The sequence below is a fragment of the Oryctolagus cuniculus genome, chromosome 14, assembly GCF_964237555.1.
Source record: "Oryctolagus cuniculus chromosome 14, mOryCun1.1, whole genome shotgun sequence".
Lineage (NCBI taxonomy): Eukaryota > Metazoa > Chordata > Mammalia > Lagomorpha > Leporidae > Oryctolagus > Oryctolagus cuniculus.
Window position 1 is genome coordinate 66,531,842 of NC_091445.1, and position 14,372 is coordinate 66,546,213.

At 38.3% G+C, this 14,372-nt stretch overlaps 1 protein-coding gene across 1 annotated transcript in view; it reads right to left on the bottom strand.

Annotated features, from left to right (window-relative positions):
- Nucleotides 1-862: 862 nt before the first annotated feature.
- Nucleotides 863-14,372, bottom strand: part of PLCXD3 (phosphatidylinositol specific phospholipase C X domain containing 3) — a 220,952-nt gene continuing 207,442 nt past the window's right edge. Inside the window, exon 3 of the mRNA XM_002714000.5 lies at nt 863-7,276. Coding sequence (XP_002714046.1) covers nt 7,123-7,276 — 154 coding nt within the window. The 3' untranslated portion in view covers nt 863-7,122. The remainder of the gene's footprint in view (nt 7,277-14,372) is intronic.

Here is a 14,372-nt window from a genome sequence, read left to right on the forward strand (position 1 = left end):
TATATAGGGATATTATTTTGAAAAGATAATTGAGAATGAGTGCTTGTTTATGGAACCAAATAGCTCTATCTGTGAAAAACAGCGAGAAAGGAAGATGTACTCCATACGTTTCTGTAAGGGACTTTTTAGATGTTTTGTAGGGCTTCACAGGGAATCTGCTATATAGTAGGCAAAGGGTTAATAAATGAGCAATGGCTCTGATGAAGCTGTAGCAACATTGTGTGAAGGACTCAAAGATAAGAGTCCTGTGAAGTGTCATTTGTAGTCACACACATCTTCCTAAACATAGAAACCATTATGCCTTTGTGAGTAGAAATCCTCTAATACCATGAATGCACTAGTGTATGTAACAAGCAGAAACTCTTGGGGACCTTGAACTGTATTCATTGGCCAGGTTGTCTTTAGTCGTCGTAGTGTTACATGCATCCATTTTATTTTAAAGCATGATTTGAACCCTGAGAGGTAGGATGTATGTGGCGAAAGGCAATTCGATTTCTGAAATGTGTTTTAGGTGCAATGGAAGCTCAGCTACAGCACATCTCTTTCACCCTAATTTTTAATTTGAGATGGTATTTTATAATGTTAATATACTATTGCTTTGTTGAATTGGCCTCCTTTGTGATAGTATCAGAAGCTAAGTGGATTGGATGTCAGAGATACCTAGCTTTGAAGCATAATTGAGGTACTCATGGTGTTCATTACCTTTATTGGTGAGAATATATTTCTTCTTGGGAAATACTAATATGATGAATCATATTTTTAAAAAAAGTATTTTTTGATGCTCTGAATCATGACTGTCTTAAGAAATCCACTTTGGGGCTTATCATGAAGTGGTAATGAATACGAATTGAAGAAATAAAGATAACTGGTATCAGGACTTTATTAGGCATTTCACTAGATACAAAGAAACATTTTGTTACATTAACACAATCTTATCAAAAAATTCACATTTTCTATACAGACTGTAGGCATGGATTTTCTTTATACCACATTTATGGAAGTATCAATCACCAGATCCTAAAAAGAGAAGGCACAGATCAATCTCTCTGTAGTGAATTTCTGACATCTAAAGAAGGAAATGTCAACACCTATGCCAATTCTCATCTTGCAGAAATGAAGTTAACCAGTATCAATATGTTCAAGTAGGAGTTATGAGATGGAAATGTTACATTTAGGAATTTAGGTTCTCCTGTCCCACTCATAGGAATTTCTAGAGAGGAAGTAACTACCCAAAATGTTCCAAAACTCTACCCACAGTCCGACTATGTCAAGGATTCACTGTCAAAAACCACAGTATTTGAAAGTTCTACTTTAGGAATTCCAACATCCATTGTTCTGTTCTCTGCACATTCTTCTGGAAATGAGCCTTAGTTTTCTTTGTGCTTATTCTACAGCTTCTTGTGTTTTCAAGTGTTACAAGGAAAAAAAAAAGTGTTGGCCATTATAGATGCCTTGGCAAGTCAGTCTGTCAGGTAGTAGCTTCATGTCAGGACTCTTGTTCTACCCATCACCAGCTGTTCAACTGCCTCTTAACATTCTAAGGAGGTGCCGTTAGGGCTGTGTCTACCCCAAACTGTCATCTCTTCTTCCAGAACTGAAAAATCTCTACAATTTCACAGAAGAATAGTTCTGATAAAAAAAAAAAAAAACTTGCAGTAAGTTGTCAATAAGGGGAATAATAGATCAGTTTCTTCAGTCTCTGAAGGAAAAAGAAACTGGAGTTTAAAAGAGGTTCCAGTCCAGGACTAAGTTAGAAGGTACTGCTGCTTCCCAGGGGGGTTTTTAATCGACGTTTGTGTTTTGGTCATCTCAGTTACGAGGGATCAGTGGGGAGAAGCTGGACTTCACAATAGGCCAAAGAAGGGAGATTTTGACTAGAGCGCTATCAATCATGTGGAGACACTGGCTTCACTGTTTCATCTGTATTGGAGTTGATCCTTTTATAAAACAATAGTGGAACCTAGTGTGGAGCAATATTTTCCTTCATAAGGGGTATTATGTATACTCATTTTCATGGTGTATCTTAGCATTAGGAAATAGAGGAAGGTAGGTCTCACCTTTCATGGGCATCCCAGCTGAAAATAAGGTGGTATTAGGAATAGTGTTGCCAGATTTAGAGGGAAAAAAAATACAGGACATACCCCATTAAACTTTAATTGTAGATAAACTTTTCTTTAGTTTGATTAAATATATAGGAAATACACTAAAAATGTTGTTTATCTGAAATTTGAATTTCACTAACTGTCCTGGATTGCATCTGGCAACCCTGAACAAAGGAATAATCAAGTACTGAGAAAGTAAAGGAAAATAGTTAAATATTCTGTTCCCAAATCCCAAGCCCAAAGAAGATTACAGAGTTTTGCTTTGAGCATGATCATTGAATTAGTCATGAGTTTTCCAAAACTAGACTACATGTAGAACAGAAATAGTGGAGTAAAGTGGTGCACGCTTGTTTTTTGAGAAGAGAACCATGTTGGAACCAGCAGATGTTAACGGTCCTTTAACAACTCCTATATAGCTATCGCAGCTCATCGTACTTGAGAGGATTCAATTTTTTAGGAATAATGGTCTGGAGAAAGAAGTTTTTATGAAAAACTTATCATTAAAAGAAAATGAGTTCAATGGTGGGAAGAAGAATTTTATGGTTTCTCTTGCTGATGGAAACAAATGTGAATTGAGTCATCTTGTATGATGAAGTAGATTACTTGATGTTTGATAGTTTGGAAAAGCATGAGTGTTCAACAGACTAGACAATTAGCTTGTGAGAACTCTGATCAGTTCTAAAGTACATTCTCCATATTTTCCAAAACCATCTTTAAAAATACAATTTCCGTGAAAACTTTATGTCCAAATTGCAACAATAACAAATGTCAATGAATTAAGGCTGGTCATAATGTGCCCTTTTTCTTTAGGATAAGTTTGATTTTTGATACGATACAATACACACTTATACATGCCACAGACAAGCACATACCTTTGACTTATACAAATACACATTTAGAACTAAATATCTACAAAATTGTACCACAGGTGAAATAAAAATTACATAATTTAACAGATTCAATCAACATGTTTTACAAATTGTACAGACATCATTGTCATTGGGAAAACAATTTAGAGCATTGTTTAAAACTGTATGTAACACAGGAGCCACCGATACATTATGGCAAATATAGCATAGCATTTACACCAGATGTCACTGAAGTCTAGTTGAAAAGACCAAAGTGTTGCAAAACAAAATGCCTTTATAAACCTTGTTTAGCATATCCTGAAGGACACTATGCATTATTTTCTATTGTCAATTAAAAATGTGAGCACTCTGCCTATGGAGCTTCCATTTGGTTGAGTGACCAAAGCTTAGAACATTGTGTCATTTGACCTGTAAAACTTGTAGAACTCAAAAACTCATGAAAATTTCCTGAGACTTGCAACTTTCCAATCTGAATTCCTAACAATGGAAACCTGAACCAGTAACTCTGGTTGTAAGCACACGAGAACCTCAAAAAACTTAAGAGCAACTTTCAGTGAAAATGTATATGTGAGTTTAAAATTTATGTCTCAATTCATCATTACTTCCCTATCTTGAATTACAAAGTAGTTTGACTATTACTGCCAGGCATTTCCTATTTTGAATTGTCTTACTTTCCATTGGTTTTCTAGTGATGTTTCTTCTCTTACATCTTTGAATAATGTTTATGCCTTTTAACAGAGAAGATAGTGAGTTTAGGAGTTAAAATAGCAGTTCAATCCAGTGGGTGTTTTTAGTACATTTAACTTGAATTGTGTGTGTGTCTATTTGCACATGTGTACACATACAGGTGCATACATGCCAAACATTGTATGCTCTAATACATTCACTATTAGGTGGCGCTCCATGAAAAGTGAGTTTTCCCAGTATGGCTGCAAGTGAATATTGAGGTCATCAAATAGAGTATCCTAAGGCTTTTAAAAGATATCTCCTATTGTCTATTAAGTAATAGGGAGACATAAAGAACAATGGCAGGAGAAGTATTCACCATATTGGTCCTTCAAATTGCAGACAGGAAAGTAAACTTAAAAATTAAACTCTTTGTATATTTTCCCTCATGCCATTTACTACTTTGCTTTCCTGTTGTAGACTGGGTAAAAGTTGGATTTAATGTATTTTTTTTTTTGGCCTGGCAGGTCTTCTGATATAAGTCTTAAGAAACAAGCAAAAACAAAAAGTCCACCAAGATGTGTCTACTACCACCTTGGGGCTTATTTGTAGCCCTTGTGCTCCTATCTCTCTGGAAGACAAAGCCCAGCTAAGACAGTGGAGCATAAGCGGAGGGTAAGTTTTGTTTCCACATCACCACTTCTTACCCCCATCTCTGTATTTAAGGCCTGCAACTTGCTCCCTAAGCGTGATCTAGGGCAGAGTCAGTGGGCAGGAGACAGCCAAAGGCACCTTCTCTGGTGATCCGTCCTATAGAATGCTCTCTGGGTTCTCTTCTGCCTGTACCTTCCATTTGAAATTAAGGCAAGTCCATTTTCTCTCAGTGCCTGCTAGGCCACATGGAAACCACAACATAGCTTGAAAATACTTTTTGTCTAACAAGGTTTCTGTTTCAATGTTACTGAAAGCAATAAAAATTTTGTCCTCAGTTAAGAAACTGCAGTCTGATGCTTAATCATGTTTTTTTTTCCAGCACCCAAATGACAAAGTTAATTCTAAGCAAACATAGTTACCAGTATATTAATTTTTCATTAATATGCTGAAAGATCTGTTCTCTGTCATAGTTACAAGTGAAATTCTTGTGTCATTGTAAGTGTGCTTGGCTAAATATCCTCCTGAGGGATGCCTAATGGAGTGAAAACATGCCCAAAAAGCAAATTCATAGGACATAAACTTCAATAATCCATAATCCTTTAAAAGGATTTATATTCAGTTGCACAGAAACAGCAAGTGAAAGAGATTGAAGACAATACAACAACAAGGGAAGGTAAGGGCAAAGGACAACTATATTTTTGTAAATGAGTCCCAGCCTAGAGTATTTTCAAAAATATTTTAATGTAGTATATCAGTATTGCTGCAAGTATAGTTTACAAAACTTTGCTTTATACCTTTGTCAAACCAATGGTTAAGAACATTATACCACTATAGCCTCAATGATCTGTGATGACTTTAAAATTTCTGTATATGGATATAGTTGTCATTTTTCCCTTCAATTATTATTTATAGCTGTTGCCTCTGTTTTCACTAAATTAGGGTCTGTTTGATTTATACTTGTTAAGCTTCTTATTTGGTGAAGCATTAAGCCTTTTTACTATAATGTTAATTTAAAATATGTTCAATAACTAAAGAAAGGAATGGAGGGACTATCACTATATTCTGAGAACTGCATCTATAAACTATACTGAATCTGGTAAAAACTAATGAAAAATTTTAAAAAAGTAATAAGCCACCTCACTTTCAAAGGTCTTAATAATATATGAAAATGAGTGATAAGGATTTTAGTTTTAGAATTAAATTATTGAGTGGTAGTAGTGTTTTAATTTAAAGAGTTGTACTCTGTGTGTACTTTTATATCTATCATGTTGGTATATTGTGTATGGACATACATGTTTTTCATGTGTGTAAGCATGCTACTTAGTCTACCAGAGGCACCCCTGCACTCTTTCTATACAGCTGCCTATTGTTTATAATTTTGATACAATCTTAAAACAAACACCCTTATCTGGGTCCAAGAAATGAAGCCATTTGACCAGCATTTAAATTAATTAAAAGCTGAGAGCATGGTATCATTTTTCTATGGTCCCACATGAACTATATTGTCACGAAAACTCTTGAGCTGTGATTATTCTCAAACATGAAGACAGAGTAATTTATAATATAAGAAGCTCAGCAAATTTTATAAATAAATGCTTCACCATATTCTTGTGAGGCACATAGATAAGGGTTATTGTGCTCTAAGATTATTTTAGAATTGTTGGATGGCCACCTCCAATCGGATTAACACTACTTTTCTTACAGACCAGGACTATCAAATGGTAGGCCACAGAAACTGTGTGTGTGTGTTTTGCCTCTGTCTTAATTTTTCCCTTAGGCAGGCTGGAATGTCGAAGTGATGAGTCAGGCCAATTTTAAACAAGTCTACCTAGAACACATATATTTCATGAATCCTTGTGATTTCATGGGCATACTTTCAAAAATGTTGCTTTAATTCCTTCTGCCAACCTTTCTTGTTCTTTTAATTCAAAATCTTGAACTGAAGCTTCTTGAAAAATAATTCTAAATATTTGGGATTTAGAATTAGGTATTTAAAAATCATGAAAGCTGTTAAGAGGGCATTTTAAAGAATTCTTTGAAGAGTTTCTAATTTCAACATAGTTGTTATAATTTATCCTTTACTGGTCATTTTCAGGGTGATATTATTTCAGAGATTGCTGAATTAAAATAGCATCTATCTCCCCCTCTGCTGCCATTTCATCACTATGGACTTGGCACTCAGTTCTTTCAAAAGAAGGTTTTACTCTATAGTTATAGCTGCCTTAAATAGAAACACTGTAAAACACTATTATTTTCATACAACACAAAAATCACTAATTATGGCCTCCAAAATTACTGATGCTGGGGAACTGGTTCGATAGATCATCTCTAGGACCAAAAGTTAGCTATGATGTCCCAATTGCTGATGACTATATTATATTATACCAAATCCCACAGATAAATTTCACCACAGCAATGTAATATACATTATGTTGGGCATTTCATTGAACAGAATGAGTGAGCACGGAAGCAGAAAAGTTAGAAAATGTAGACACTGTAGGAGTCCTAGGTTGAAATTAGAAAACGCAATCAAGTAAACACTCAAATTTTACATTACAAAGACTAATTTTGAAAATGAAATCCACTGGTCTTTTTAAAATCCCTAACACTAGAAATAGATTTTTCTCACCAGATGGAAAATGAACTATTTATAGCAATGCAGAATATGATGATAAGCACTCAAGAAATGGTTTTCCCCCCTTTTCCCACCCACTATCAGCCCTAATCCTTTCAGAAACTCAGTGGAATGGGAAGATCAGAGTGTTTACAGATAAGATGCCTAACACAATGATTCTTGTCTAGCTTACTCATAGGCACTCAGAATAGTACTATCAAGTGTTGGCTTCTCCTTCATCAAAGACATAGTTGAGCTTTATGACAGTGCTGATAAAATCACCGAGTTCTACAAAGTCGGCAGTGACAATATTGATGCCACTCTCTCCTGGCTTCTGTGTGCGGACCCACTGCATCATGGCAGGAAGAGCTCTGAGGAAAGGAAAAAAAAAGGAAGTCACACAAGGTAAGGTAGTATTTTTCATGCTCTAAAATTAGCTCTGTAACTTATTTTTACAAATGTTGCAGTGTAGGCAGAGATGGAGTAAAAAGGCCAGACAGGCAACGGTGCATTATTAGTTGTTGAGGAACTGCATGCTATTGATTCACTACACTGGGCCATACTGAACCCCTCATTGCTAGAGGTGTCGGATACTTTACTAGTTTATAGTGAGGTATCTCTAGCAATAAAACAACATCCTTGGCCTTGTGTTCTGCTTTGGCATGGTGTGTTCACAAACTCTACAAAGCAATGGATGGTGAGGTCAGAGATGAATACTACCACTTTGCAATCACTTAGTATAAATACACTATTTATACCATTGTAAGCATTTGGACCAAAATAGATAGAAAATATCTGCTCCTGCAGAGCTTACAGTCCCTTAAGAAGAGACAGGTAACAATCCTAAGTATACTATACAGTTTTGTAGGAAGAAAAATGTGACATAAAAATGGAGCAATGAAAGTAGGATTAGGAGATGGCAGGAGTGAGGAAAGTTGCAGGTCACACCTTTGATAAGGGGACATTGTACAAAGGCTTAAAGAAATAAGGAGGTAGGCATGTAGTTATCTAGGGAGAAAATCCCAACTACTGCTTTATCCCTAAAGCTTAGTCTTAGCAATGCCCAAGAGAGGAGAAAGTGGCAATAGGAGACAGGAGCATATTTGTGAGCACTGTGGGCCATTGTGAGGATTTTGAGATGTATTCAGTAAAACGGGGGGACTTTTGAAGATGAGCAGAGAAGTGTTGTGATCTGGCTTTCACTATTAAAGCTCATTCATTATCAGGAAATCATAGAGGAGAATCAGCCAACTTACCTGGAAAGTCAGGGAAGAACATTCCGAAGGATTTTGAGGGATGATGCAGTACATTTTCAGGTAGAGGAAATATCACTTCTGATGCATCATCAATGATGCAATCATAGGACACAGATACAGGTGATATTAAAAATGATATGCATTGTCTTCTAACAACAAATTGGAGCCAACTCTACTGTAGCAAGGTAGTTTCCACATAAAGGGACAAATAAACTGCAGCCAGCAAAATGTTACTGAATTAACAAAGAAAAAGGTGGGGGATATATATGAACATCAAATTCCTGGGTGACATGGATCGAAACATGGAGAGGGAGACAGAATGATGAATTTAAGGACATCTTGAAAGACAGTGGCAAGAGAAGAAGCCACTATTTGGTAGAGGGTCTTAACCATGACTATATTTGAGAAATTAGTTTGCTTCTGCATAGATATAAGAATGGGAGAGTAAAAAGTACAGGCAGGAATAACAGGTGGCTGTTGGAGTAATTCTGTGAGATACAACAGTAACTTGAACTGCAGGAACAGCCATAAATGTATGTGAAAGGGACTAAGGAAATAAAATGACATCAGATGTGGGATGAGACTGAGATGGAAAGAAAAAAAAGGGGCCACAAGTGATGCTTAGGTGTCTGGCAGATGGACATCAATGACTAATATTGGAAATAGAAATTCTTTCCAGGAGAGGTGATAAGTTTGGTCTCAGACATATTGATTATAAGGTGACTTTGGGATATTTGAGTTGACAACTGCATAATTCTGATATTCAGAACAGAAATCAGGTCAGGAGTCATTATGGAACTATGAAAGTAGAAAAGTCAGGAATGTATACTTCCATCATCATGACAATCAAAAAACGAAGGTAGACTAGTTGCTTTTTGAAACGGGGGAGTTCGAAGCACAAAGTACAGTATGTGGGCATTTCTGCAGATTGCATAAAGTGTGTCTAAACAAACTCAACCCATTCAGGCAAAACTGGACTTGGACTATACTAATCCTGTGAGTAATATCTTAAATATTTTGATACATATTTTTAGAAAACTTTTATTTAATATAAATTTTGAAAGTACAACTTTTGGATTATAGCGGTTTTTCCCCCCATAACCACCCTCCCACCTGCAAACCATCCAATTCTTCAAGATCCATTTTTAATTATCTTTGTATACAGAAGATCAACTTAGTATATACTTAGTAAAGATTTCAACAGTTTGCACGCACACACACAAAGTATAAAGTACCATTTGAAGACTAGTTTTACCATTATAAAATACATTAAGAACAGAGATCCTATGTGGGGAGTAAGAGCACAGTGACTCCTGTTGTTGATTTAATAATTGACACTCTTATTTATGATGTCAGTAATCACCCAAGGCTCTTGTCATGAGCTTCCAAGGCTATGGAAGCCTTTTGAGTTCGCCAACTTCAATCAAGGTCATAGTCAAAGTGGAAGTTCTCTCCTCCCTTCAGAGAAAGGTACCTCCTTCTTTGATGGCCCCTCCTTTCCACTAGGATCTCACTCACAGAGATCTTTCATTTAGGTCCTTTTTTTTGCCACAGTGTCTTGGCTTTCTATGCCTGAAATACTCTCATGGGCTTTTTAGCCAGATCTGAATGCCTTAAGGGCTGATTCTGAGGCCAGAGTGCTCTTTAGGACATCTGCCATTCTATGAGTCCTCTGTGTATCCTGCTTCCCATGTTGGGTCATTTTCTCTCCTTTTTATCATTTATTATTAGTGGACACTGGTCTTATTTATGTGATCCCTTTGACACTTATCCTATCTTTATGATCAATTATGGACTGAAACTTATTGATCCATATTTTACAGTATTTATATTTTCCTTTTAGAGACAGATATAGAAAGGTCTTTCTGCTTATAAAAGAAGGTAATATGAATTTCAAAGGCCCAATGCCTTCAGAAACAGACTGCCAGCTGAAATAGGAGGTCTTCACAGCAGTAGTTTCAGGAGAGTATTCTGTCTTAAAATGATGAGTGTGGGTTCAGGGAGCTCAGACACAAGTCTATTTAAATTTACTAGAATGACAGGGGCTGTGGTGATGTGTATGCAGCCACTCATGTGTACATGCTCTTCTGGATTTGCTAGAACAGATGAAACAGTTCTGTCATCAATACAGCATCAGCTTTGCATTTTAGAAAAGGCAGACACTGTCTGGAAAGAGTATCACAACCAATGCCTTTCCTGAGAAGAATAATGTGTCAACAGACATACCCATCTTCAGAAGTGGAGTAGATAACTGGGTAACTTGCTCACCAGATCAGTCAGGTTCTTGAGCAACCAAATTCCCATCTTAGAACCATAACGGTCATAGAAAGTATCTGGGGAGCTGCTTCTAAGATTAAAATCCCTGGGCAAGAATTGAGAAAAACTAATTATTATCCCCATAGAGAGAGGTTAGGAAAGCACAAGTGGGCTCTTTTTTGTTTCTCTATAAGATAGACCACTTTGAAGTTTGTTCTGGAATTACTTAAAGTCCTTAGATGAAGTATGAGAATTACATTTAAAATATCATTCCTCTGAGTTATGTCTAAACAGAAAATAGAAATATTCCCATAACATTACTGAAGTCAACATGCTACATAAAGCAAAATAACTAAAACTAAATTGAATTTCAAATACTTAACATACCAATTAAAACTAGAAAATGATATTGAACATTTAGAGTAGCATTTCCTTAATCACTCCTCAAAGAGCCTTTTTTGACCACTTGCCTTCCTTCTCCATGAAATTTTAATGCTGCACATAGATTGTATATCTGTTTATATATACTCATATGTTCTTACATGGTTTGCATATCTGTGATTCATATACACAAATAATACAATTTTTATTTGATCTCTAAAGAACCAAGTTTTTCTCTCTTGGGGGAAATATTGCCACTGAGTGTATGATTTACAGCTAATTGTCAAGTTCTCAATTATACTTAGTGTTGGAAAATAATTAGAAGAAATCAAAAAGTCTGCTCTAATAGAAATAAAATAGCTCCAATGTCAAAATTTTTATGGTATAGGACAGTTTTTAGTCTGTTTGGGGCTCCTATAGCAAAATATCATAACTTGTATAGTTTATCAACAAAACAAATGTATTTGTCACAGTTTAGGCTAGTGAGTCCAAGATCGGGGTGCTTGCATAGATGCTACCTTTTTCTCACTGTGCTCTCATGTGGTCAAAGTGCAAACAGCTCCCTCTGGCCCTTGTTAGGAGGCACCAGTATCGCAGAGGCCTCTACCCCTATGATGTAATCATCTCCCCCCAAGTCTTACCACTTAATACCTCATGTTGGTATATGGTTATGATTTCTACATATGAATTTTGATGAGATGCAAACATTCAGGTCATAGGAAGTACAAACTGCTTGAATTTTTTTTTAATTTATTTATTGTACAGAGTTAGAGATACAGAGAGAAAGGACTTCCTTCTGTTGGTTCACCCCCAAAATGGCCACCACAGCTGGTGCTGCGCCAATCCGAAGCCAGGAACCATGTGCCTCTTCCTGGTTTCCCATGCGGGTGCAGGGGCCCAAGCACTTGGGCCATCCTCCACTGCCCTCCCGGCCACAGCAGAGAGCTGGACTGGAAGAGGAGCAACCGGGAGTAGAACCTGGCGCCCATATGAGATGCTGGTGTTGCCCCTTGAATGTTTGTTTTAAATCATCCATCCAAGATGACTTGAGCAGTGTGCTGGTTGTAGCTCCCCAGAGCTATCCCAGTTTCCTCATCTTTATTGGAGAAATCTTGACAGTGTCTTGCCCCGATCTGTTTTTGTGCTTCTTCTACACTAAAGGTGTGGGGAGCAACTGGGAGCAACTCGGACTAGACTAAGTTACTGGAATTAAGACTTATTCTATGCATCTGCTCTCCCACAATATGGTGCTGGGAGAGGAGAAAACAGCTTCTACGCAGCTGCCTCTTGCCAACTTGAGTGATGACCTCCAGGAGCTGATCCTGCTCCTGATTGGAGGAGAGCAGCGTACTCGGCATGTGGGCAGCCGAGTTAGGATTGGCGGAGGAAGACTATAAAGGAGGAGAGAGACGGCATGCACCAGGAACATCTAAGGGGAACATCTATCTGAAGGAACACCTGTGCAGCCCCCGAGAGAGCCGGCCGGTGGTGTGCCGCTCCCCTGCGGAAGTGGGGAAAGTGGCCAGGGGGAACCACCCTTCCACGGAGGTGGAAGGGACAGTAGCCAACCCGGGAAGAACCAGCAGCAAACCCGGGGAGGGCCGAGCAGACGAAAGAACAGCGCAGGGTCCTGTGTCGTTCCTCCACGAAGAGGGGGAGCGACAAAATGTAGAAGTTTCTCTCAGAAGCCTCTGAATACTGGCATTGCTGTATTAGAACAACTGTAAAGTCTTCTTTCATCTACACTATCCACCCATGTAGGTTCATTGCTTCCACAAAGCAGCTGCCAAACACTCCTCCTCAGCTTTATTACTTTTTACTTGCTAATTTGTTCTTCAGTCACACTGAAATACTTGCATTTCTCTTCCAGACACACTATAGTTTCATGTCTGTGTGTTTTGGGGCCTTTCTTCTACATGAACTATCATTCCTTCTTTGGCTGATTTCTGTCTACCCTTCCATATTTCAGTCATTATCTTGATTCTCCATCTGAATCTGGGTGGATAACCTTGTTCTTTACACTTTATACTCTTTAATCATAATTCTGTGAGGGAATACAGTATTGATTATCCATGTCTATTTCTATCAGTGTCTTCAGCCTTTTTAAAGAAAATCAGATCATAGTTATGAGTATATCCCCTGTATCTACCATAATCTCTGGAAACTAAAAGGAAAACAACACATTTGTTGAATGTTGAACAAGAAAGCCTGAGCTCAGATGACTCAGCCTATAAAGCAAAATAGATAAATCAATCATGACAATACAAAAAGGCATGATACACGTGGGGATAGAATTCTCTGGGAGTGTAGTAGATAAAATAATTTACTTTACTTGGAAGAAATGAAGGAAGAGTTGGGCCGGTGCCGTGGCTCACTTGGTTAATCCTCCGCCTGTGGCCTGGCATCCCATATGGGAGCCAGGTTCTGGTCCTGGTTGCTCCTCTTCCAATCCAGCTCTTTGCTGTGGCCTAGGAAGGGAGTGGAGGATGGCCCAAGCACTTGGGCCCTGCACCTGCATGGGAGACCAGGAGGAAGCACCTTGCTCCTGGCTTTGGATCGGCGCAGCGTCAGCCATAGTGGCCATTTTGGGGGTGAACCAATGGAAGGAAGACCTTTCTCTCTGTCTCTCTCTCACTGTCTAACTCTATCTGACAAATAAATAAATAAATAAAAGAAATGAAGGAAGAGTTTAAGGAACACTTCACAAAACAGGACATTGGCCATGACTAGATACTCTTTAGTTGGAGAAGGAGTGCATTCCAAATGAGTTAAGAAAAGATGTCGCAAGACAAGGGAACAGCATTCACAAGAGCAAATGTGCATGTAAGAGATGATGCAATTATGAAAGGAAAGATGAGAAAAGAGAATGGGGTTATAGAAAGATTGGAGTTGGAACAGGAAAGATGTGTTGGCCAGACTGTTAAGGGCCTCCTTTATATATGGTGGAATTGTGCTTCAACTTATATGCAATTCAAAGTTTGCCACTAGCTCATAGGTCAGAGAACACAGACCCCTTGCATCCTGTAACTGTGAGAGTTACAGATAGGCCATCCTTCTGGGAAGGGTGTAGTGTGGAAGTTCAGAGCTCCCTGAATGCTGGAGATGGAACTCCAGGGGGGCTTTATGGAGCATATTAGTGCTCTGTGTGCCTGAGTAGGGGGCGATTCATGGACACTATGAGCTCATTTAGGCTCCGCTGGTTCACCATTGCCCAGAGAAGGGCTGAGACTGCATCAGACAGTGACAATTTCCCCACTCCTACTGACAACAGTCAGAGGAGATCAGCCATGCCCAGCTCAGGTGTCATTGTGGAAACTACCCCTCTCCCCACACATGGTGGCCAGGCTTCTTGGTCTCACTCAGCACACATCACTGGACTAACGCATCGCCCCAGAGGCTTCAGATAGGTAGCTAACCCTATCTTCGATACCTGGGTCCCACCATGGGAGATCTAAGTACTGACCCTACTGTACACTAATAATCAGTGCTAATTTCCTGAAACCCACAGGAATCTACCCAGTGGACAAATGGAATTACAGCTTGAATTTCACCTCTCCAGACCCATACCTGCATG